At 41.9% G+C, this 26,486-nt stretch overlaps 1 protein-coding gene across 1 annotated transcript in view; it reads left to right on the plus strand.

Moving 5' to 3' along the window:
• The window catches only part of MEGF10 (multiple EGF like domains 10), a 119,424-nt gene that overhangs the window by 57,708 nt on the left and 35,230 nt on the right, over nt 1-26,486 (plus strand). The window contains exons 5-10 of the mRNA XM_028103669.2: nt 4,249-4,495; nt 6,016-6,136; nt 10,288-10,424; nt 17,318-17,530; nt 24,162-24,336; nt 25,824-25,944. Of these exons, the coding sequence (XP_027959470.2) occupies nt 4,249-4,495; nt 6,016-6,136; nt 10,288-10,424; nt 17,318-17,530; nt 24,162-24,336; nt 25,824-25,944 (1,014 nt within the window). The remainder of the gene's footprint in view (nt 1-4,248; nt 4,496-6,015; nt 6,137-10,287; nt 10,425-17,317; nt 17,531-24,161; nt 24,337-25,823; nt 25,945-26,486) is intronic.

Raw genomic sequence — 26,486 nt, forward strand, 5'->3', positions numbered from 1 at the left:
GTGAATTTCAGTACTCAGCCCATAGATGTAACCTGTGGCTCCTGGTGTCCCTGGAAGTTGTAGCTATAAGGGTCAGCCCATTGTCTTGCGAGGATCCAGTGTTCCAGTAGTTGTCACTGACGATTGTAGCATGGACCCTATACTTCTGATACAATAGTTTAACCTTCCTTTTATTTCCACCTTCTTGTGAGAGCTTATTAGAGCACTCTATCTGTGCTGCCTGAGACCCTCATTAAGCTGCCCCCTGAAAGAGCTGCATGAATCTGGGTACACTGTGTCTAGAGCCCATTTCTAGCTGTTAGCACATCTCAACAAGAAATGAAACCAGAAGCTGAAAATGAGTCGCTTATGAGCATTAGGGTTCTTTTCAGTTTCATCTGAAACAAAAGTTGGTTCATATACCCTTTCCTATTAGAATATTCCAGCTATTGCCATATTAATGTTAATTACTTTTTTTTTTTTTAAGTTGTCAGTGACAGTAACCAACCTACTCACTTTTTCTTCAGGAGTGAACCACTTGCCCCTTGAGATTAGAGTGAGGTATTAAGTAAAAGTTGTGAAATGATTTGACTTCGGAGTCTCCAAACTGTCTTTCCAATCACAGTACTTGAATTCAGGATAACTGGTCAAACTTGGTGTTCAAAAGGAACAAATTCTGCCTCTAGTCTAGACAGTCAACATACCCTTGTGTTTGGAGTAATCAGGCTTTTGTGTGATAAGCTATAAAAATGGATGTGTTGCAGTATTTAAATATGACAAACGAAGAAGGGAAAGGAAGTCCCAGTGATGCCTAAATTGAAGCCAGGCTTCCGTGTCCCACTTGTTCTACTTCCTGCTTATTTGTCTATACACTTTTGTATGTGGATTTTTCCCTCAGCACAACTTACGTTGATGCCCAGTATTCACATTGTGAGGCCCATGTATCAGTGGCCTGTTAGGGGAACACAGCCCCAAGGAGAGAAGCTGTCACTTCAAAGCATGCCACAGTGCTTAGATAGAACCAGGAAATTAACCATGTCGGGCATGATAATATTTCCTTAAAAGCCTGACATGCTTTCTTCGATGCCGAGAGTTATCAATTTCTGCTATGAACTTGTTTGTGTCATGAGGAGGTGTCTTAAGGGTTTTGTTTGTTTTGTGTTTTGTTTTTGTCTTTTGCATTTATCTCACCCCCCAAAAATAGAAGTGGTCTCTGCCTGAATGCTCTTCTGGGAGAGAAATTGTTGAATGGGATGTGGAAATGTGGCACAAAGAAGAAGAGAGACCAGTTCTGTCCCCTCAGTACCTTGATTTCTTCCTACCACTTTCCTGTTGTTGTAAAACATATTCTATAAAATGTATGTGCTCCAGCCCACCCTTATCCCAGTGTCACAGTGGGGAAAAAGAACTCTAATCCATCATGGTTGTTGCTTTCTAAATGCTTCTGACACAATCTGGATGTCCTTATCAAGGTAGTTTTATTAGCTAAGATTGTGTTTTGTGTTGATCAATTAATCTTCCATGATACATTAAGAAAAAAATGAATATTTCATTTAGTATCTGAGGTTCCCAGAAGTTGAGAGGCATATGAAAACTTTAGGGAGGGTTCAGCAAAGAAAACGAGTGAAATTGAACAGACTTTTAAAAATTAAGTAAAAATATTGGGGCGCCTGGGTGGCTCAGTTGTTAAGCGTCTGCCTTCGGCTCAGGTCATGATCCCAGGGTCCTGGGATCGAGCCCCGCATCAGGCTCCCTGTTCGGCGGGAAGCCTGCTTCTCCCTCTCCCACTCCCCCTGCTTGTGTTCCTGCTCTCACTGTGTCTCTCACTGTCGGATAAATAAAATCTTTAAAAAAAAATTAAGTAAAAATATTGAGTGTTGGAATATTTAGCCTGCAAAAAGCAGGGTCAAGAATGCATTCACATTTCAGGAATAAGATCACTTATACTACAGACAATGGTGATGAACCACATCAGATATATCCTGATGAGCACAGGAGAAAAAGGATCAGATTCTAAGATAACGGATTTGGCTTATATGGAATGAAGACTTTCCTTACTCTTAGGCTTGATGAACCAGGGGACATACTTACTTGGGCGTACCTTAAAAACAGGAGAAATTCTTCTCTACCTGGGATACCTGAGGGCATTTAAAGAAGCATACCATGTAAGTTTTTATTTTTAAAGAATAGATCCTAGGGGCACCTGGGTGGCTCAGATGGTTAAACGTCTGCCTTCGGCTCAGGTCATGATCCCAGGGTCCTGGGACGGAGTCCCGCATCGGGCTCCCTGCTCAGTGGAGAGCCTGCTTCTCCCTCTCCCTCTGCCTCTGCCCCCCCCCCTCTTTCTCTCTGACTCTCATGAATAAATAAATAAAACATTTTTTTTTAAAAAAAGAATAGATCCTAGATTGAAAGAGTTGTAATTGAAAAAAAATTCTTTGACCACATCCATAGGCAATAAAGAAGCAACTATATGAATAACAATTAGGCTTAAATCTCAAACTACTACCTAATCTTATTCTGTGAAAGAAGACTGTGAGTTCTTAGGTAATTGTTTTCTTCATCTGCTTTAGGTTTCATAATCCTCTCATTGTTTTTAATGTGTTAAAGTATGTTTATTAAAGTACTAATGAGAACAAAGCCATACTGATTAAAAACAAAATTATTCATTTAACCTTTTGATATCATGAAATGGAAGGTAGGTTCTACTGTTGGAAGATGAATCCTGCATGTCTAATAAGTTGTTTGCTGTGTGCCTGGTTTTGTTTCTTTTTTCTTTTTTTCAATAGTTTATCCTAGATCTGTTGAAGTTACTGAATTTTTATGACGTGAAACTGTTTTTTAAATCATAAAAGCAGTTTATCCTAAGAGCTCCAGGCAGAGCGCATCTTCCCTAGTGATTTTTATAGCATCTAATTAATAAATAAATATGCAGCTGGCTAGGCAATGAATATTAAGAGTTGGTTTTGCTTTTCATCACCCTTTATAATTTTTAGAATGTTTGGGATTGAGGATTTTTCCTTTCCTGCTCCCTTCTTCCTGCTCATCAACTTGAATTACAGCCACTCTTCCTTTTCTTTGGAACTATACTTTTAAATCTGTCTCTCCAATGCTGTTTTCTGTTACTGTCATCATGTACTGGATCATGACCTGAGCCAAAGGCAGACACTTAACGACTGAGCCACCCAGGTGCCCCAATATTTTTACTTAATTTTTAAAAGTCTGTTCATATTACTGGTTTCATATGCCTGTTGTTTTTTTGTTTGTTTGTTTTGTTTTTGTTTTTTTGGGAGAGAGAGTGCTTGAATACCTGCATGTGTGAGCCAGCTAGTGGGAGGGGTGGGGAGGAGCAGGGAGGGAGAGGGAGAGGAAGGGCAGAGCCCCACACAGGGCTGGACCTCACACCCCTGAAATCATGCCTAGTGTCGTTTTTTCTTTGCTGTCCATTTTCAGTTTCATGTTTGTCTTATTTTTGAAGTAAGTCAGTGAATTTCAGGTTCGACTCACTTACTTTCTGTCTTTTCTGATTACCTCCCAATCCATGATCTTTTGACTGATACCTTGAAAGCAGATCAGCACTTTTGCTTTGGACTGCTCTGGCCTAGACCTATAGCAGGGTCAGTCTGCTTAGCAGTAGGTCAACCTGTCAGACCCCTCTTGGTCTTCGCCATCACTGCCCAGAGGCCAGGTCCCTGAATCTCACTCACTTCCTGATCTGCTGCCATTCTTCTTGCCCTGTCCCCCTGCCTTTCATTGTGAGCTCCTTCCTGCCCCTTCCTCAGACTGTAGCCCGCTGACCTTACTAGGATGCAAACCTGCCTTGTCTCTCCCTGTTTAAAATCCTTTACGACCAATTCCTTATTCACAGGATGCAATCCAACTCCTCGGTGTGTCCATTAAAGCCCATGCCTGAGCTGAACCTTCCCTTCTGGGGATCTGGCCTCCCTCTCCCCCTGCACTACTTACATCCTCCCATAGCCACATCAGACTCAACACTCCAGCGGCAGAAAACAGGCTAAGCAAAGGCATGAAGCTGGAAAATGTAGCCCTGCTTCAGCAATGGATTGACTGACAGTGGCCCATTTAGTGCTGATCACGTTTATGAGGCATTGCCCTGGGCTGGTGCCAGAGCCCCCTGTCCAGCTACGGAATGGTGATGAAGGGATCATCAAGCCATTCTTGTCAAGAGCAGAGGAAAGCTGGTTCTGAAGAGCTTGCCATTGCCCACATCCATACTCTGATGTTCTCTGTTGTTTCTCCCCCTTTCAGCCTGTGATGGTGATCACTGGGGGCCCCACTGCAGCAGCCGGTGCCAGTGCAAAAATGGGGCTCTGTGCAACCCCATCACAGGGGCTTGTCACTGCGCAGCAGGCTTCCGGGGCTGGCGTTGTGAGGACCGCTGTGAGCAGGGCACCTACGGTAATGACTGTCACCAGAGATGCCAGTGTCAGAATGGAGCCACCTGCGACCACATCACGGGGGAATGCCGCTGTCCACCAGGCTACACTGGAGCCTTGTAAGTGACATGCTACTGAGCAGCGTGGCAACGTCCGCTCACCTTTCTTCATTCATGTTGCTGCCACCATCATATTCCTGTTCCTATTGCTGCCTGAAGTCACTGAAAGGGCGGGGCTCCGGGCACAGAGCGGGGAGATCAGCAGTGACAGCCCCGAGATGCTCCTGCTGTTTGGCTCTCGAACCTCAGACTCCAGCCAGAGTCTAAGGTCCAGCTTCCATGCTTTCTTTTGAGCAGGGCAGAGATAGAGAGGACCAGACTGTTGCATTGAAGTGCTAATATTGGGGGGTTGTGGGGGCAGATTTGAGGTTCTGCTTCAATTGCCCCACAATTGCATTTATTGTTAATGGTCCATGTTGTTCTGCTCTTGTGTGGTGACTATTTAACCAGATAAAGCTGTGTGGGTTCAGTGCCATACAAAAAAGAAAAAAGGGAAGATGTTAGAGACAGTCCGTGGTAAAAGGTTAACTGGGTTATTTAATGACTGTGGATACATACATTGCTTTGTGACCGTAAAAGAAATGTATCACATCTGTGTAGGATATGTGCACACAGATAGTTTAATTCTTTCTGGATACAACTGAAGCAACTTCTTAACCTCCACTACTTTATTTTGTGCGAAGGACATTCTTCAGTTGGCTTGTATTAGCAAACAGAGTAAGAGGCAGAATTTGCCAAAAAAAAAAAAAAATAGGAAATAGAAAAATCTTGTTCCCTTACTGAGAAAATTACACTTGTAAATCACAGAACTAAAACTTGAAAAAATGCGGCTGATTAAGTAAGTACTTCCTGCCAACAGTATTAACAGCTATAAAGTAGAGCTAAAGAAAAAAACTGCATTAGCCTAGAAAGCCCTCATTTTCAGAAGAATGAATGGTCATCTCAAACTACTTAATTGTTAATATTGCTTTTATGGGTTTTTATCAAGGCCACAATTGAATAGGGCTTTGGAAAACTTGGAGCAGTTTTATGGGAGCGCAAACAAGACAATTAAAGGCTTAGAGAAGAAGGTTCATTCATAGGAAAAGGGTGGGGGCTAAGGGCATGGAAAATGATGAGCGTCAAGAAGAGAATGTTGAAAATGGATTATGAAGAATATGTGTACAAAGCAGGGGATGTGCAAACGTTTCCGTCTCCTCTGAGGCTGGAACAAACCCACAAGCAAAAGCAGACTTCAGATGTAACACAGGAGCTTTATAATAGTTACATGGAAAGTTCCTGTCACCAAGGAACTTGGTGTTTGGCTGAAAAGAGTCATCCTTGGTGCTCTCAGATAGGACACATTCTCTTCAAATTGAAACAGTTTTATTAGAAAATACCCCAAAAGAAAGGAAAGGCCTAGACCACCCCTCAAAGACCTTTCTAGCCAATGTGACTAATGCTTTGATGTTAATGAAATTAAGAATGTTGAGCAGAGAAAGCTGTCTGTTTTAGGGCCCTGGGTGCTACTGTGTCTGTGAACCTGAGGGTCGTGTGGTTGGGTAAATAATGATATCCTTTGTCACACATCAACTCCTCAGCTGTGAGGATCTTTGTCCCCCTGGCAAGCATGGGCCACAGTGCGAGCAGAGATGTCCCTGTCAAAATGGAGGAATCTGTCATCACGTCACTGGAGAATGCTCTTGTCCTGCTGGCTGGCTGGTAAGTTCCCTTCCTCCCCTCCCAAAGTCACCTATTCCAGGATGCTCAAGTGAAAACACACTTGGAAGACTTTAGCACAAAGGAAAGTTACGCTGATGGTTAAAGATTGCAAAATTGGAGATGGCTGACCGTTTTCAAAGCTGGTGTCCTTCAGTCCATCTTCAGGCAGAAGGCAATTAAATCTTGATGTGCACTGAGGGTCCTCATGGAAAACATAGTGGCCATCTGTCCTGCACTTTCCCTCAGGACAAAAAAAGGGAAATATCTCATCACATGTGTGACAGACAATGCTGTCAAATACTGAAAGTATCTAAATATAGGTGTACCTCGGAGATACTTTGGGTTTGGTTCCAGACCTCTGCAATAAAGCGAATATCATAATAAAGTGAGTCAAATGAATTTTTTGGTTTCCTCCTGCACATAAACATTGTTTTATACTGTACTGTAGTCTATGAAGAGTATAATGACATTATGTCTAAAAAACCAGTGTACATACCAAAACAATTACAGGGTTAACATCAGAGATCACAACGAACATAATAATAATGAAAATGCTTTGCACATATCGCAAGGATTACCAAAATACGACTCAGATACACGAAAGGAATAAATGTTGTTAGGAAAATGGCACTAGTGGACATGCTCAATGCAGGATTGTCACAGACCCTCAATTTATTTAAAAAACAATATACCAGTGAAGCAGAATAAAGTGAAATATGTCTATAATTATATTGTTTATATAATTAAGTTCCATGGATCACTGTTGTTCTTTGAGAACATTATTCTCAACAGAGTAAGTGTTATGTGAAAATTATCTAGTCATGTACATCCAGAGACACACTGAGGTGAACCCATTTACCGAGTATTGCAGAGCTTCTCAAAGCCTTTAGTATGAAAATCCAAGAGGAGCTGTAACTCACCACATTTCCCAAACTTTGACCATGTCACACCTTCTTCATGTAGTATGTCACAGGTTTGGTGTTACATGACACACTCAATGTCAAAGCTCGTTCGCCAACCAGATTTCTCCGAAACCTGGGAATGATACTGATCCTTACCTGCATTGGCTTGTACGTACATGTGCTTGAAGGCACAAAAGTGAATGATCAATGTCTGTTTCCTTCATTAACAAATAAAATTTAAGAGAGCAATTTACTTCACTATCACCTGCTATCTCCAGGAGCTGTAGTGAAGCTGAGTTTGTAGGATCATAACAGACTTCCTAATTACCAAATCCAGGGATGACCCTTCTGTTCTCATGCTGCTTGATTTCACCAAAGCATATGACCCTGTTGCTCATCCACCTCCCTCTTTCATAATCTTTTTGTCCATGTCTCTGCTAACCCTCTACCTCTGTTACTGAAGATCTCTTTTCCTAACCCGCTTCTTCTACATTCTGCTTTATTACAGTATTTCCTAGGTTTCAGTCTTACTCGTCTTCTCTTTTCTCACTATAAATCTAGTCTGGAAATCTCATGCAGATCCATGGCTTTAACGGTCATCCTGTGATTTTTCTAAATCTTGACCTTCCCTCACCTGAGTCCAGACATGTATTTGTCACTATCCTATTAGACGCTCATCCTAGATGACCTGTAGACATGAAGCCACCCTCTGATGGGGCTACACCCAAGCTGGAGCCTTAGGAACCAGCTCTGGGATGGAATGGGTCCGCTAATGCCCTTGTTGTAGTCCTGAAACAAAGGAGAACTGGAGTCCACTTCCTAGTGAGAATCATGGGAAGAAAGGGAGAACTCAAGATGTGAAGGCCACGGAGACAAGTAGAAAAGAAATATCAGACCCAAGGTGAGAGTTAGAAAGGTAAGCAAATGAGACAAGATTTGGCTCTAGAGGCAGAACCTGGAGAAACTCCATGAAGCAATGGAGTCAGAGTGAGGGGGCCCTTTATTGAGTGCCTGATGAGGGGGTGAACAAGGGAGCTGTTGAGGAATGCAAGCCCATGAAAGTCAGTGTTAACAGAAGCAAACTTGTCATACACCCAAGCTTCTCTTAAGGTACTCCTTTTTGGATTTTTAAAAATCTTAGTTAAAACCGGCATTTCTTTCTTAGTTACTTGAAATAGTGAATTATCTTTCACTCATTCTCTTCTTCATTTCTTGTGTGCAACCTTTTGCCATGTTGGCCGTTGTTTGGTCCTTGGCAAGGGAAGGATTTTGTTGGGGCAACAGAGTGTCCAGAGTATCCAGAGAGCTCCATGTTGTTTGGATGAAGAGCTGTAGGCATGCTACTCTTGGTACTGTTGTATAGACATTGTTGGTAGAGTTGCCTCATCTTGAGACTGAAGCTTTCTTCTTGATTGGGGTGGTTATGATGTAGGATAGTGGCAATCACAGGCTTGGACCGTGAGTTCCAGCAACTGGGTGGAAGGATCCATCAGCCAAGTGGTGCCTCCCCTCCACCACTTTCTCTATACTCTGGGCCCCCTACCTTGACAGAAGTTTCTTATTGAATGCTTCAGGTCATTTCTCAATCTGCATAGCTTAGCTTCTAATTTATACTTCTTTCTACAACATTCTATTTGTGCTGTCTCTCTAGGTGCTTTTCAAAGATGAATATATATTCCTTTTACACATACACATGTATGTATTCCAACTCATAAGAACAATGTATTATTTAAAGCTATTTGCTCACATTAATCTTCATTCATAAACAATATTTCAACAGCATCTCTGAAGCTGATGTGGGACCATTATAAATGTGGCTAGAGCCAGTCCCTGAGAGAATGCGAATTTTCACCCAAACTCCTGCTTACCACAAATTGACCCTTGGCATACTATTTTTTTCAGGCATCTTGATAGTTATGCTAGAATGGAGGGATCAGAGCTATTTTTGCATCTATTCCCCCCACCACATTGTGAACAAATTAAAGGTTGTGACCTTATCTTTGATTCTCAGAGCTTAGCTCTATGCCTGACACATAGATGATTTTCAGTGAGGCATTGATTTGAATCATCTCTCAAAGGCTTTTTCGGTTCCAAGAGTCTGTGGAAGAACTTTCCCTGTTTGTAGATAGCTAGAAATCACCAGAGGAGACTTAATTAGCACACCAACTGCCTTTGTGGGTAGCCAGGAGTTAGAGGAAATGTATTTTCTTACGCTATCCAGAATAAACATTTACAAAACCATCTGGTGTTCGCTAGCCTCCAATTTCAGAGTGCCCACAGTCTGCCTTTTTTTAGAGAGAAGAAGGACAAAGCAACAGCTTGCAACAGTTAAAAAAAACAGTTTAAAAATCCCTGTTATTTGGGATATGTTGTTTGTGCTAACAATAACTCCAATAAACAGATGATAAGCTACAAGCCCATGTTATATAGCCAAGTGAAGTAGAAAATCATAGAGTATTTCATTGACTTATTGATACTTATAAACATAGGATTGGAATAAATATGACAGCGCCTGACAAGATGGACAGCCTCTAGGGTGAGGAGACATGTCCAAGTTACGCTCTTGATTTTTCTTCCCAAGAAAGAAGCTTTCCTATTGATCTTGGCCCAGCAATGTTTGTTCAACCTGCTGAAAATAAAAGTGTTTTTCTTCTGAAATAAAACATCTAGGTTCATTCTTACAGGACTACTGTCTTAGGCGATGTTACTGTTAATTCAGGTACACAAAATTTCCATCTCATGCTCCATTATGCCTTATAAGAAATAAAAACAGTGATAATGTATATTTTCTTTAGAACATATGGCAAAGCATTTGGATATTCCATTTGCACCAGACGTTGCCCTTTCTGTAATGGATGCTCAATAAGTATTGTTGGCTTATTGTCCATGTAAGGACACACGGAAGAACACTTAGGAGGATTTATAAATTCCTTAGGTTACCATAATAATTTCATGTAACTTTATCTTAAACTTCAGTTTTTTAATACGGGTATTTCTTAAGATTATTCTGCCATCTTTGAACGTATCTTGAGATATAGGCTTTCCAATTAAATAAGTCCATTTAAAATTTCTAACATTTTTAAGATGATGAACGGAGTGCATGTGTTCTAAGACCCCCTTCATCTAATTCTCTTGCAGCCCTGTTCCCCTATACCTTCCTCCCTTTCTGTTTCCTCTCTTCTTTCCCTCCTCCTTTGGCCCTTCCCTGGCTGGAGGCCCATGTAATTTTCCAAGTCTCTTTGAATGCAGGGCACAGTGTGTGGTCAGCCTTGCCCCGAGGGTCGCTTCGGAAAGAACTGTTCACAAGAATGTCAGTGCCATAATGGAGGGACGTGTGATGCTGCCACAGGCCAATGTCATTGCAGTCCAGGATACTCAGGGGAACGGTAAGGGAGAGTCTTGTCTTTCTCTGACTGCTTGTAATGGCGTGGAAGGAAAGCTCAAAGAGCCCAGGGAACACCTTTGCTACCACACGTCTGTGACTGTTCTGTAACATTCCAGAGGTATCTATAAAGTATCAGTGTGTTTGACAGATTATGTTCCAACTCAGTGTGTAGAAAGCGAACCATAGACAGCAAGGATGAATTGAAGATACAGAGAAAGCATTCAAAAAAATAAATAAACTATCAGCTATCCAGAACCCATGATGAATATGTCAGGCTCAACAGTCCAGTGGTTGGACAGCCATTTCAAAGACCAAAACTTTTTATATGTTAAACAATTTTTGATAGATTTCAAAAGTGGATGTGTACCTGGTTATCTTTAGCAAGTATGTGGGGCATAAAGTTACCATCTTATGATTCAGTATTCTATTAAGAGCGCCGTGAATTGTGTAAGACTGTTGAATCACAGACCAGTACCTCTGAAACAAAGAATACATTATATGTTAAAAAAAAGAAGAAGATAATAGGAAGGGTAAAATGAAGGGGGGGAAATCAGAGGGGGAGACGAACCATGAGAGACTATGGACCCTGAGAAACAAACTGAGGGTTCTAGAGGCGAGGGGTGTGGGGGGATGGATTAGCCCGGCGATGGGTATTAAGGAGGGCACGTTCTGCATGGAGCACTGGGTGTTATACGCAAACAATGAATCATGGAACACTACATCAAAAACTAATGTTGTAATGTATGGTCATTAACATAACATAATAAAATTTTAAAAAATTTAAAAAAAAGGGAAGAATATTAGTCATTTTCCCATGCAGTAGTGACCAAAGAAGATCCGATGGGATTTCTGGGGCTCACTGGTCCCACATGAAATAAGAGCGAATGCGTGGCTGTGCTCACGTGACTCTTCCACCCACTATCATTTTTCATATTAGATAGTAAAGTGTTACCACAGACGGCTTTGATCACCTTACACCTTTTAATTTGCTCTTTCATTTCTTACGTCCTGAAAGACCAGATAACCCAGCTTAGTGGCTGTGTGTGTAAAATTAAAGAAAAAAGACTGGAGAGGTAGGGGACTATACTGGCTCAAAACAAAGATTTGTGGAACCTGTGTCCTTAGACACATCCTTATGGGTAATATTCAAATAATAATTTTACTCTCCTTTGGGGTTGTTATCAGGATTGAATACGTACATTAAAGCAGTTATAACTGTGGAAGCTTACAAACATTATTTCTTATTAGACTTCAGTGATTTCCCTGAACTGTATAAATACCAGCAATTATCAATTTGAGTGATGTCTAGGAACTGAATAAAAATTAGTTATCATTAATTTTTAGTGAGATCCATGACCTAAGAATTTCTTCAACCTTCCTCCCACTCCCAGCTTAGAATTTCTTGTTAAATTTATTTCTCAATAATTTGTATTTTTTGGAAAATCTCATTTCTGTTTCTAATTGGCTATTTCAGGATAAAGAAAAACTTGATTGTGAGTGTTTTTTATTTAGCCTCTCTACCAAAATTTTAAATTAATTCTAATGTTATTTTTAGCAAATACCAAAGTTATTGCATCATTTACAAAAAAAAGATATTTGCCTCTACTTTTCAGTATTTATAATGATCATTTCATTTCTTGAAATGATTGCATTAATTTAAATCTTTAAATCAGTGCAGACAGATAGAGGTCAAAGCAGAAATTCCTGTCTTGCTCTTAAATGTATTGAAAATGGTTTCAGTGTAGTTTCATGTTTGTTACTGGTTTTTAGTAAACTTCTTTGTGCTTAAGTGCTTTTTAAAATCCCTGTTTTTATTAGGAACTTCTGTTAGTAGTATCTGTTTAACTTCATTAGGGCTCCTGGGTGGCTCAGTTGGTTAAGTGACTGCCTTCGGCTCAGGTCATGATCCTGGAGTCCCGGGATCGAGTCCCGCATCGGGCTCCCTGCTCGGCAGAGAGTCTCCTTCTCCCTCTGACCCTCCTACCTCTCATGCTCTCTGTCTCTCATTCTTTCTCTCTCAAATAAATAAATAAAATCTTTAAAAAAAAAACTTCATTAAAAGGCGTTTCGTCTTTTGTTAATATAGTTATATATTTTACATTTAATTTTTTGGTGTTACAAATTATCAACACCCTTCAGAGCTTGGTTTTTGTAATATAGGGCTTCTCAGAAAGTTTTTGTGACCTACATCCTGGCTTATGGTTGTGTTTTGGATAGATGTTGTTAGGTGAGTTCTGGACTTACTATCTTATTTAGAAAGATGGGTCGGCAAAGGAGAGGCATGGGACCAAGCAGAATCCCAAATAGTAGCTTTGTCTAATATTTTAGGGCACCAAAAAATTAAATACATTTGACCCTTGAAAAACTCCGGGGTTTGGGGCACTGACCCCCCATGCAGTCAAAAATCACATGTAACTTTGTCTCCCCCAAAACTGTTTAGGAAGCCTTCCTGATAATATAGACAGTCAATTAACACATATTTTGTATGTTATATGTATTATATACTGTATTCTTACAATAAAGTGAGCTGGAGAAAAGAAAATGTTAAGAGAATCATAAGGAAGAGAAAACATATTTACAGTACCGCACACAGAAAATAACCAACATGTAAGGCAAGCTTATGCTCATCGGATTTAGAATGCGGGGAAGGAGAGTAACAGCTGATTTCCAGGTGAATTTTAGATTAAGGCAAGGAGGGCAAGGAGCCAAAGAAAGACACAGGGAAGTGAAGAGGAAACTTCTCCTTGAGTCTTTGTTCTGATAACTATTGTTTTGCTAGTGAACTGACGACATGATTTCTGTTTTCAATTATACCATCCCCATCTGGGTTCTAGACACACCACACACACACACACACACACACACACACACACACACACACACTGACAACATGCACATTCATCACTACGATAGGGAAAAATGAGTAGCTATGGGGCAGTTTGTGGCAGGAGGTGTGGTGAAGGAAGCTTTGAGGGCCTGGGGTCTTGGCATTTCCCTGTTTTGAGAAGTCAGCGGAACTCGATCCCTGAGGTTAGACCAGAGCACTGCTGTATAAATACCAGCAATTATCAATTTGAGTGATGTCTAGGAACTGAATAAAAATTAGTTATCATTAATTTTTAGTGAGATCCATGACCACCACAGGCAGCTACCAGCAAAGCATTCCCAGGATGTGGGGACGGCCCTCCCAGCCAGAGTGAAGACAGGACAAACAAAACAGACACCTTGTAGGCAGTCAGAGTAATTCATGGGATGCCCAAATAACAGTCTTGGGGGTCTGTGGAAAGGTTGAGAGGACATTGTGGTGGGGAAATGTAATGTGGCATGGTCAAGCAAGAGGGAAGAGAGGGTGGTTTCCAGAGCCTCACAGAAATTCCTCTGAAGGGGTTAACAGAGTGTTCTTCATGCTAATAGGTTGCCATGGAATTGCTCAGGCCTTTGGGGTCCAGGCACATAACTGGTGCTCCCTAAGAGTGAGCTGGAGGGAGAGATCTGTGCCTCAGGCATGCTCCCTGTTAAGGTGAAGGCAGGACGGTCTGGCCATTCCTGTGTTCCATAGAACCTGCAGTAAAGAAGGAATGAGTGTCAAAGGAGGTAAAGTCAGACCTGACAGGCAGGAATTGGGGGGATGCAGCATTAGTCTCCAATGGGGGAACTTTCCTGAATCTAGGATTGTGGAAAAGTTGGCTATTTTCCAGCATTCTTTCTGTTTCCCCCAGAGCAGCAGTTCCAGATGCTTGAAAGGCGGGCAGCTGATCCATCGAGCCCAGGTTTAATGAGGAATATGATTCTTTCACACTAAATCATAGTTTGTTTGGCCCAATTATTCCAGGCACTCTGGGGAGGGACATGCTCAAAAGGACCAGGGAGAAAGGAGCTGCTACCCTTTGTATGCTAACTCCCTTTCCTTTCCATCCATTTGTAATAAGATGCAACATAATAATCGAAATGGTATTAAAACAAGCCTGTGACCCTCATTGGTTTGGGAATTGGTGTCATATTTTATTATCTCTACTTAAAGCTTATCCATTTTTTTTCCAATTCCAGAGCATTATTCAAAAACAAAAATAAAAAAATAATAAAAACAAACAAAAATATATGTGTGTGTGTGTGTGTGTGTGTGTGTATATATGTATATTTCCACTGTGGCTGATATTTTTTGCTCTATCTTTATTAGCCTCTCTGCCTTCTCTCGTAAGAAAATCTATTACCTCTTTTACTAATTCCTAGGATAGCTTTTTTGTTGTTGTTCTGCTTGGGACCACATAAACAACATTAAGGGCATAAAATTCACTGAGAAATAATGCTCTTTTGGATAAAGGGGCCAAAAAGGGAGATAAGTCTGTTTGACAAAGACTTTTAACTCTGCTAACCTGAAAGGTATAAGCTACTTTACAATTACTGTTTTTTTTAAACTTTTTCTTTTTATTTATTTGAGAGAGAGAGAGATAGTGCATGTGCAAGAGAGAGAGCATGAGCTCGGGGTGGAGGGCAGAGGAAGAGAGAGGGAGAAGCAGACTCCCCGCTGAGCAGGGAGCCCAACATGGGACTCGATCCCAGGACTCTGAGATCATGACCTGAGTGAAAGGCAGATGCCTAACCAACTGAGCCACCCAGGCACCCCTGCTTTTATTTTCGAGATGGAAAAAGTCTCTTTCTAGAAAGATATCTTCTACCTTGGTAGATGGAAGTAGATGTAACTATTATTAACAGGATTTTCTTACATGCGCAACTCTGGTGAAAAGGAAATGAGAATATGAATCAAGCTTTATGCGCTGGCTACTTTAGTGAGGGAAATTCAAATGGCTTTTTGCCATTTATAATACAATACAAACTAGTAGTATGTTTTATTATAGGTTCAAAAGGTAAATATGGGTCAGGACCAGCTATTATGGATTTTGTTTTCCCAAAGAAAAGGAAGTCTCTGCCAAGATAGGATAAAATAGACACTCTGCTTGCCTGTCATTTGGCAGCAGACGTTTTTCCAGGCTTCCGATCTATACTCGGTTCACCCACTTTTAGAGCTAAGCTTTTTACTAAATTGAAATCATGGATCCCAAAGCTTAATGGTTGGGTTTGTTTTCAAATCCATACAAGAGAGAGAAAGCAATGTTATTTTACCTTGTTTACCTTTTCCTTTTCGGTACTGAATCACGAGAAGATCTGGACAGACAGGCTGCAAAGATCTTACCAGCCTTTAGCAGAGCCATGACCAGGCCCGATGATTGTACCTCAGCATTTCTTTCTCTAAAGTTTACATAATTAAGGAATAAACTAAGTGACTTGGCTTATTAAGACTTCTTACAAGTTAAAAATAGAGTGCCTTTTAAAAATACTCTGGTCTAAAAATAGGTATACTTCTGTGTAATTTTAAAGCACACATCTGATTTTATGCTAAATGGTAGGCAGTTACTATAGAACTTTGCTAATGGCTTGTTGAGCAGTTGACTTGAACATTTTGCCTATTGACAAACACATGTAAAGATGTCTTAAGCATTGGGAGAAACCAAGTTTACAAGAGGCCCCTTTCCTTGTCTATATGCTAGAGCCAGGGTTAACCAGAGAACAGTCAAAGGGATCTCAAGATTCAGCTTCTCCATTTAAATAGAATCCCACCCAAACTTGGTATTGTTACTCATCACACCCTATTATTAAAAATATGCAAAGCCTTCTGGAAAATGTTTGCTTTTTAGCCCCTTTGCTACTGCCTTTAGGTATCCTTGAATTCATTATTATGCACTTGCTGCTTGCATTATACTGATCTGAAAAAATGCAGTGCTGACCTACATTACCGACCATGAGTCTGGCGTGACTCGAGAGCCACATGGGAAGTGTCTGCTGATTCCCATCCACACATTGTATTGTACTAATGGCAGGCGCTCTGCTAGACGAGACCCCGTCTCCCTCTCCCTTGGCAGGAAGTGCTCCTTCTGTTGCAGGAGGCTCCGTGAAGTCACCTTGCCAGGTCAAAAAGAAACTTGGCTGGCCTGACAACTGGTCATGCATTCTATGGAGTGATGATAATTTTCTCTTCTCCATCACAGTTCCTCCCAGCCGCTTAGCTGCCCACCTGATCCAACTTATCCAGAGCCTGTCCTTGCTCTGGGACCAGACTCTAATGTCATTTTTTAAAAGATAAAGTGAATTTTTGAGACCTGATATTTTTTCCTTGCCATTTGTCAGCCCTTCTTATAAAGAGAGGTCAGTATCCCCCTTAATAAAAAATTTTGTGCTAGGAAACTCCACGTGTCCATATACCCCCTGACAAGAGTTCCCCAGGTGGAATCAAAGAAACTTGCTTGCAATAGTTCTGACTTCCCAGATCTAAAGAGGACTTTGTTTATTAAATACATAACTTTCTAAATGAGGAGCAATTTTTGCCATTCAGCTTTGGAAAGAGCAGACACGTGGCTGAGATTAAATATTAAAGTCACCATGAAAGCCAAGAGAATTAACATTGTTGGAAATTTGCTACAAATTTTTCTCTTTGAAACAGGGAAAGCGTCTATTTTAATTTCCTCATTTGGGCCATCACTCTTCTCCCTTTTCTGGTATCCCCCGGTATCTTTCTGGTATGTATATACAAGCATGTATGTATACCCTTAGCAAGCAAAGCACTAGGTGTAAAACATGCTTCCTGTGCCAAGTTCATAATTTTATTTTGGTTTTGTTTTTGTTGTTCCTTTGAACAGGCCGTACTGCCATTACTGCGACCTGTAGCCAGAGTAATTCAGCTTTACTGCTTTTATACCCGTAAATGGGACCCTCACTAAAAAATACAGCCAATGCAAAAAACACTTTCAGTTTATACATCACGAAGCCTATCTGAATGGACTGTGTCTTTGTACATGACATTACCTAATCTATCTTCTGCTCCCGCTCCCTGCTTGGTAGGTGCCAGGACGAGTGTCCCGTTGGCACATATGGAGTTCGCTGTGCTGAGACCTGTCAGTGTGTCAACGGAGGGAAGTGCTATCACGTGAGCGGCTCATGCCTCTGCGAAGCAGGTTTTGTTGGTGAGCACTGTGAGGCACGCCTGTGTCCAGAAGGGCTCTACGGCATCAAATGTGACAAGTGGTGTCCCTGCCACCTGGACAACACTCATAGGTGAGGGTTGGCCACCTTGGAAGGATGTGCCCTGTTAAAGTTTGAACGGCAGTGTCCACTGTTTGGAAGGACGGATTGCCAGAGAGATGCCCACCCTGAGAGCCTTCCTGCCTCTGGGCCATCCTGGGGGAGGAACCACCAAGTCCATGGACAACTTCTTTCTTTAGTGGGTGACAGTCCACATTAGAATTGGTAGATGGTCACGGGTGGATATTAAATTCTGTTCTTGATGAATGGCCATTGCCAAACATTAAATTTGCTAGGGTTAGTAAAACATTGCCCTAAGAGAGGGATCTGTGGCATTCCCTTAGAAGCAAAGATACAACGAGAGACATGAGTTAAGCCCAGTTTAGCGTGTGAAAATATCACAAAAACAATTCTCGCTGCAGCATCTTTGACTTGACAGCACATCTGTGTAGAAAGGAAGTGTACTGGTGGAAGTTTTATATAAGGGTTTCACATGTGGCTGTCACATGTGAAATATGTTTTCAAAATTGATTACTCTGACCTAAAACTCACAGGGGTCTTTTAGCCCAAAAATCTCTCAAAGAATTTAAGAACAGGAAACCATGGTCCCCACCCACCCTACTGTACCTTGTCTGCCCCTGAAAATACCTTTCCACCCCCTTTCTTCCCCTCTCTCCCCCAAGGACCAGATACATATCACTTAGAATTCTGGGCCCCATTTGCAGACTCCAGGAAAAGTTGGGTCTGGCAAAAAGGTAGTGCATTGTATCGCAGTTCACATGTTACAAGAATTACTTAATTGCATTCAGCACAGCTGTTAACTTCATTTATGCTTCTGAAAGATAACTTGTGGCCCCTTCAAATCCTCAAAAGCACAAAAGTTAAATGTAAGCAAAAGCCTGTGGTTGGTCTCTTTTTTAAGCCATTTTTAGGAACAAAAGAACGGACTTTGTACCATGAGAGGGTGTGTGTGTGTGTGTGTGTGTGTGTGTGTGTGTGTCTTTGTGTGCATGCATGCATGCATACTTGGAATACATTTTACTGGAATATATCAAAGAAGTGCATTCTTAATGTATCTCAAGCAACTTTGCAAAGCTGCTTTAATCAACTTTGGTTTTCTTCATTGGAAAATATTGCCACTCTTTACATGACAAGGTTAAGTAAACCTTTGGGGCGTGAAAATGAATCATCTCTGCAGGGTTTTGTTTGTTTTTCAACTCTCCGATGTTTAAGGAGCTGGCAGGATTAGGAACAAGTCACAAGTTTGGCTACTTTTCCTGCAGTGTTTAAGGCTTGTCCCAGCAAAAGGTAAGCCTCGTGTAGTGACAGCTAAAAACTTTTTAATATCAGAGTGCTGTTTCATTGTATGCAGCCTGACATCAAATAGATTAATAAACCTATGCAAAGGAGTTGTGTTACGAGAAGAACTGGAGACGCAGAGAGAATGTTGGTTGGAATTGTGTACCATGTTCGTAATGGCAAGGTCCCCGAGGAGTTTTTTTTTTTTAAGATTTTGTTTATTTATTTGACAGAGAGAGACACAGCGAGAGAGGGAACACAAGCAGGGGGAGTGGGAGAGGGAGAAGCAGGCTTCCTGCCGAGCAGGAGCACGATGTGGGGCTCGATCCCAGGACCCTGGGATCATGACCTGAGCCGAAGGCAGACGCTTAACGACTGAGCCACCCAGGTGCCCCCCGAGGACAGTTATTTGACTGGCATCAATACTATGATAATTTTGACATAGGTCACATGTATGTAAGCATGTATGCTTTACCAAAGAAGTACGGGAAATTGACAATCACATAGATCAAAAGAACACTAAAATCTGTCTAATAATGTATAACAAATAACCAGATTAAAAACAATTGACCTAGGAAGTGCTTCCCTGAAAGTTAGTTTTTAAAAAGTAGCTTTTGCAAATAAATAAATAAATAAATAAAATTTAAAAATTAAAAAATAAAAATTAGCTTTTGCAAATTTCTTTTAAAACCAGATCAGTGTTGATGATACGACTCTGTCTTGTTGAAATCACAATTGGAGCCCCCTGATTCTTGTACCTTAAACTTCAATGTGAAGTTCCTAGAAACACAAGATTCCTTTGAACCAAAAGGCATAGAATCTTTGTATTAATTGAAAAATCTAGCTTGTTCATTTTACCATTTAATCGAGCAAGGAGAGCTTTCTATTATGTAATTCATGATGTGTTTTTCCTAAAACCTTTCATTCTAAAAAAAAAAACACCTTTCATTCTAATTACTGAGATAACTTATGCAATGCAGACTATTAGTTTATATTGTCTTTAGGTAAACGTTGAGTTATATGAATGTACATATTGACATATTTTGCAGCCACATATCTGGGTTATGGGTTTGTATCCATTAGCTTTTGCTGCATTAAAAAAAACCCACTGCAAACAGTGGTATAAAACAATGATTATTTATTAGCAGTTGGTTTTTTGCTTGACTAAGCTTGGTAGTTCTTCTGCTTTCCTCCCTGTATTCAGCTAGTAGATCAGCTAGAGGTAGACGGGTTCTAGAATTCCTCCCTCACTTGTCCAGCATCTGGCCGGTCGATGGGTGCCTGAGCCACATGCCTTTAGCAGCTAGCACATTAGCCTGGGCTTCTTTTCATGATGACTGGCTTCCAAAAGCAGCAAGAAACAGAGAAAACGCCAACATGCAAACAAACCTTTGGTTGTGTCGTGTTTGCTATTGTCCCTGCAGACGAAACAGGTCATACAACCAACTACAGGTGCAAAACACTCCACCTCCTGGTAGGAGTTGCCAAGAATTTGTAGCCATTTTTACTTTTGCAATCTATCATAGGGTTGAAATGAATTTAAATATATTTAAAGGATATTCGTGTATTCGATCATAGTGCTATTTTAGAGCCTGAAGACATTCACTGTGACCTGTACTTTTCAGCCAAAAACTAACTTTTATGGTGGAAATGGTTTTGAGGAGCAAAATAAAATTCGAGATTTATTAAGATTCCACATGGGAGATGTATATTAGCTCTTGTTAACAAGTACATTTAATAGCTGTGGGCAATCAGGATGTGCCTATTTGCAAATGCCACATAATTGTCATTACATTTGAGCATTAATAACACCTAAGGAAATGAATAAAAGGAAGTTCGATGACTCGTTCTATTTTAGCCAATATTGTATTAGACTCATAATAATTTTACTCTTAAATGGAAAAATTTACTAAAATGTTTATATCTAGTTGTATATGTGTATGAAGTGATAGGTATTCCTATGTGGGTATCACCCTATTTTCATATGCACAAAGCAACCTGTTCTTCAGAAAGAAAATGAGTAGGAGTGTGTTACCCTTCAACCTCCAATCTGCTGCTTCTAACATCAACACGTAAATCTCATTACCAATTAAGCTGCCTGCATGAGAACCCATCAAATGCCTCCAAAGTGCTCTGGCTTCCTATATCTAATTACAAATTGCAGAATACTAATTTCGGTGTCAATCAGTCTGAGAACCAGTGTGTTGCACTAATATTCACTGGGGGGCATTGAATATCAATTTCTGTGTCTGCCTGTAGCTCAGTCAATTCCCTGTGCCCGGATTGTCTATTTTGTCTCACATTTGTGTCTTCACCAGGAATATGATTTTCTACTTTTTAATGTAAAGTAATATTTTCTACTAAAAGATGTTCTTTTTTAATAGTATGTCAAAGTAAGGCAAATTACTTTAGCCAATCCATGCTTAAAATATTTCTTTTCCCTTTCTCAAATGTAGGACCTTTCTGAAGTAAATTTAAATTTGTCTCTGCTTTTGCACAATACAGGCTTTTATTGGTCCTGCTGACCAATGCTAAATCCTACATTTTAGCCATTCTTTTTCATATCTAGCCCTCCCAGCAGGCTGTGACCAAGCTTCCTTTTTTTCTTTGGTGTAAAAACAAACAAATAAATCTAAGTTCAGGTTTGATTCCTCTACTACCTGTGTTGGGCTTTGAATAAATTACTCTTTCTCGGTCACTCTTGCCTCATTTATAAAGTGGGACGATACCCAACACTTGGAATGGCTTGTGAGGATTAAATGAAATACTGTGCACGTGGATTCCTGAGCATGACGTTAACACATATTCAGTGCTCGGTAGACGCAACCTGCTATGCGAGCCTGTGGGTTGACTTACAGTTATCACCAGAAACGTCACGTAAGAGAGTATTCCCTGCAATTCACAGTGGTTTCCGTGCAGCCACAACTTTTGACATTTTAAAAACGAATTCTAGGGCACAGCTTGCCTTTCCATGCAGATGTACAGATTATCATTCAGCGCCACTGGATGACTCAGCGATATGGGGCGAAGCAGATCCATGTGGGAAAGCAGGACTTCAGAGACAGATCCCTCTGTACCTTAAATGCCGTTTTCCCTAACTCACTCACTCAGTGTTTGCTGTGCGCCCACTGTGGGCCGGGGACAGGTAACAAAATGTGCCAGATTCTTGCCTTCACAGAGCTCGAGGTCCAGAGGGGAAGGAAGACAAGGGTAAAATGGAGAGGCCCAGAATGGGGAAGCAGTATTCCTGGCGTATGGAATAGCCCATGTGATGCCCTTGTATTGGCAACACTCTGTGCTTTTCCCAGCTAAAAGAAATCCATTGCAGTTGAGCATAGTAACAAAGAGAGACTAACAACTAGAGAAGAGGTTGGGAAGTAGGCAGTGGCCAGGTAACAATGGACTGTGGACTGCATTTAGGGTGACTTTGTGTCTAGGGTCACAGGGACGGTTTGGATTAGGGACAGTGATCCTAATAACTCCCTCTTCATTCTTGAAAATGTCCTGGTTTAGACAGTAAATAACACCGTCCCTGTAGCTGTTTTAGACAGCACAGGTTATAGTCTCAGTGTAGTGGGGAGTTTTTGAAGAGCTTTAAGGAGAATGATAGGCTAGCATCTACTTTTTAGGTGACAAGGCATGAGTGAGTGCAGAGGTTGCAAGACGGAAGGCTATCCCGGTTTTCCGAGTCAGAGGGCCTTGACGTCGGGTAGCGTGGTGACGGTGAGGATGGAGAGATGGGGTGGAGGCAGGATATTTTGGAGGCAGGCTATCAGGTCCTAGCAAGGAAGTAGATATGGGAAATGAGGGAGGCGTTCCCGGGAATAACTCTGAAGTTTCTGGTTTAAACAGCTGAGTGGCTCGTGGTGCTAGTGCTCCAGTGGGGTGATTGAGAGTAAACACTGAAGAATGAAGGCCGGAAAGAACTAAGACTCAGAATTTGACATGCCTAAGTTGGAGATGAAGGTGCCGGGTATTTGCTCAAGGAGAGGGAGCAGATGAGTAGATCTGAGTAGGTCTAAGGAGATCGGAGACTCAAACCCTTGCCTTTTAAATCCAAACCTTTTTTTTTTTTAAGATTTTATTTGAGAGAGAGAGAGAGAGAGCCTGAGAGAGTGAGCACAAGCCTGGGGAAGGGCAGAGGGAGAAGGAGAAAGAGAAGAAGACTCCCCGCTGAGCAGGGAGCCTGACATGGGGCTCCATCCCAGGACCCCGGGGATCATGACCTGAGCCGATGGCAGACACTTAACCGACTGAGCCACCCAGGCGCCCCTCAAATCCAAACCTTCTATACCCAGGAAACCATGTTAAGTGTAGAGTGGTACTTGGGTATGTCTTCATAGCGTGTTCCCTGAGTAATGCTTGTGACATCCGTCACAAGGATGACTAGGCGATTGATTGTGGGTGCTCAGTTGCAGCGAGGGCGCAAATCGTGCCACCCACGGGGGTGTGGCTGAGACCCGCCCGTGACACACTAGGACGTCGGGCCGGAGAGGTTGTGTGCTTTTGCTAAGGTACCCAGGTGGTGGGAGAGCTGCTGTTCCATCTCAGCCTTCCCCTCTCCCAGCAAATCCTTCTTTCCAAGAGTAGAAAATCTGTGGATTGTCTCTGGACAAGAGTCACTTAGCACACGGCTGGGTGAGACAGCAGATTCTGTTGTTGGTCGTAGTTACTGGGAGGGGTTTATCTCCACCAGGGGAGGAAGATGGTCTTTCACAGCCTTCCGACTGTGAACAGAGCTGGTTTGATCGTTGACATGTCCCTGTGGTGAGAAGCACATGTGTTTTGCGTGCCACAGAGTGCCCTATTGGGTCAGACTCCCTAGCGCGTGCCTCGGCGCAGCTGATGTGTCCATTTGCTTGGGAACGACAGCTGGCTGCCTGGCCGGTCCATGCAGCTGCTGCCTCAGGTAGAGACCGTTGCTTGGCCACCAGGTACGGAGATTCGAGAACAGAAACAGGCAAGGAAGGTCCGCTGCTTTTGGAGTGCCTTGGACCTAACCCTGGCTAACTGATTTGGTGTTGTGCACCAGACGGAGTCGTTCTTTAAACCCTCTCATCGAGGTGACCTGTCACTGAATTACAGTGCTTTCGACTTATGAAGACTATAATGAGTTTCAGACAAAAGGAAGCGGTTGTGGTCGTCTTCCGGTTGGAGCATGATGCTGATTTCACACCACATTTCTGTGGTACCTATCGGGTTTCAGCCCATTAATTAAATCATAGCAAGCCTGGGAACGAAGTTTAAATTATTGTGCATGGAATTAGCCACCCATTCATTGCTCATGGCTGAAGCAACATTTGCATGGGCCCTGGGTGTCATGTTCACCCGGGAGTGACTTTCTCCTTTCATCCGTGTCTCTCAGCTGTCACCCCATGTCTGGAGAGTGTGCCTGCAAGCCGGGCTGGTCGGGACTCTACTGCAATGAGACGTGTTCTCCTGGATTCTTCGGGGAAGCTTGCCAACAGATCTGCAGCTGCCAAAACGGGGCTGACTGTGACAGTGTGACCGGGGAGTGCACCTGTGCCCCAGGATTCAAAGTGAGTGGCTCTGGAGGAAGGAGCCGCGGGGTACCGTGTGGAGCACAATATAGGACCCTTCCTGAAGTACAGGGAATGTGCTAAGATCTGTCACATCATTAACAAGAAAGAGAATGAAAAGTACTAATAAGAAACAGAAGGAATTATCTTAGAACGATAACTGGAAGGCTGGTAAAACAATAAATGTAGTGTTCATATTAATTTTTTAATTAATATGTGTCATGGAATATGATGTACTTTCATTATTCCTTACATAATTACTTTTTCCCTACATAATCATTTTGCTACATTCTGTAGGCGACAAAGAAATTACTTTTCCAAGTAATTACTATTAACAGTTTTTGTCTCAACTCCACGCAATTTGAAGGCACACCATGTATCGAGTTCGCACTTACTATATATTTACATGCGATGGTTAGCACTATGGAAGTTTTTCAGTGCCTTTGAGAACCTAGACCTTGCAAATATGCCTGTGCGCCAACCGAGCAGAATTTTGCCTAGTTTCTAGGATTTCTTAGCTATAGATTAGGAATCCTTGTTTTAAAGGAAAACAGATTGGTCCTGATTATTTTTTCTCCTTTGAAAGAGGACAGGATTAACCGAAGAAGATGTTGATGATTATTCCAGAGCGTGTAATGTGGGATGAATAGGTGATAAAGACTCAGAGTTGAGGGAATCTTTACAGGTTTTTCTAACCTATGTCACTATTCTTTGGTGGAGCCCTTGATTTACTCTGTCTCAGGTCTCTTCTGTTTTTATTTTTATTTATTTTTAAAGATTTTCCTTATTTATTTGAGAGGGAGAGAGAGAGCATGAGCATGGGGGAAGGGCAGAAAGAGAAGCAGACTCCCCGCTGATCAGGGAGCCCAAGGCGGGTCGATCCCCATGACCTCAGCCGAAGGCAGATGCTTAACTGACTAAGCCACCCAGACGCCCCAAGTCTCTTCTGTTTTTAAAGGCGATGACCTCCAGCCATCCTTGATAGCCCACTTCTGTGTTTTAGGCTTATTGTCAGATAATAAATTGAATCATGCTGCAGGCAGAGTGTGCGTCCCATTGCTTTGCTTCAGCCACCAATCATATTATATATTATACAAGGAAGGCTAAGAAGCATTACAATTTAATGTATAGTTTATATTTATGTTTATTCATTTATTGACTGTAATTGATAGTTTATTTTTTTATATCTGCTTGTCTGAGCAAGGACAAAAGGGTTTTTTTGTGTGTGTTTTCTAGGAAGGGAAGCTCATGAAGGCAGCAGGCTTTTTTGATTCCCATTTAATACTGAATCCTAAACAGGCAAGCTAACATTGCCCTTGAATCTTTAAAATTTGTATACTGGGGACATTTAGCGACTTTAAAAAATACAAGTGTTAAAATTAGAGAGGGAATATCATTAGCATTGCCAAGATGCATTTTTGTTTGTTTGTGTTGGCTTTATTTCATTCAGTGAAATTGCACGCATTTTCCTATCTGTGCCCGCCTAGGGAATTGACTGCTCTATCCCGTGCCCGCTGGGAACCTATGGAATAAACTGCTCCTCTCTGTGTGGCTGTAAGAACGACGCTGTCTGCTCACCTGTAGATGGGTCTTGTACTTGCAAGGCAGGTAAGTGGGGGAATGAGTGTTTTATCTGCTCTTCATCCTGTTACCTCCTAAAGTCCCAGGGAAGAAACTTTGACTAGGGTTCTAGCTCCATCGGTGCCAAAGTTTAGCATCCAAACTCGGCCAGCCCCTCGTCCAGGGTGGGCTCTCCTGCTTCTGTGAGCCAAGAAAGGGGGCTCACGTAGGATCTCCAAAGTTGCTGCCAGCCACCAAAGTCTGGGAGTCTCTGGGCTTTGGGTAAAAGTGAGCGAGCAGACATACACCCACACCCCTAAATTGGCCTGGAGTTGCAGCAAGAAATGCAGCCAAGCACCGATTTTATGCAAAGGCCAAAATGTGTCTATCTGTAGTTGCTACAACAGGCAGGGTCCTGGAAACTCACTGTTCACGGTTCATTGGGTTTGCTTTAAAGAGGGGGTTACTCTTCCAAACACAAACCTTCCTTTACCCTCCCGTATAAAGATGGTGCTTTCCCGACCGGAGCCACACTCGGCATTTCTGCATTGCCTATCACTGCACACTCGAGGTGCCGCGCTCTATAACTT

The sequence above is a fragment of the Eumetopias jubatus genome, unplaced genomic scaffold, assembly GCF_037043125.1.
Source record: "Eumetopias jubatus isolate StellerSeaLion01/CBP00866 unplaced genomic scaffold, mEumJub1_p1.0 scaffold_5, whole genome shotgun sequence".
Lineage (NCBI taxonomy): Eukaryota > Metazoa > Chordata > Mammalia > Carnivora > Otariidae > Eumetopias > Eumetopias jubatus.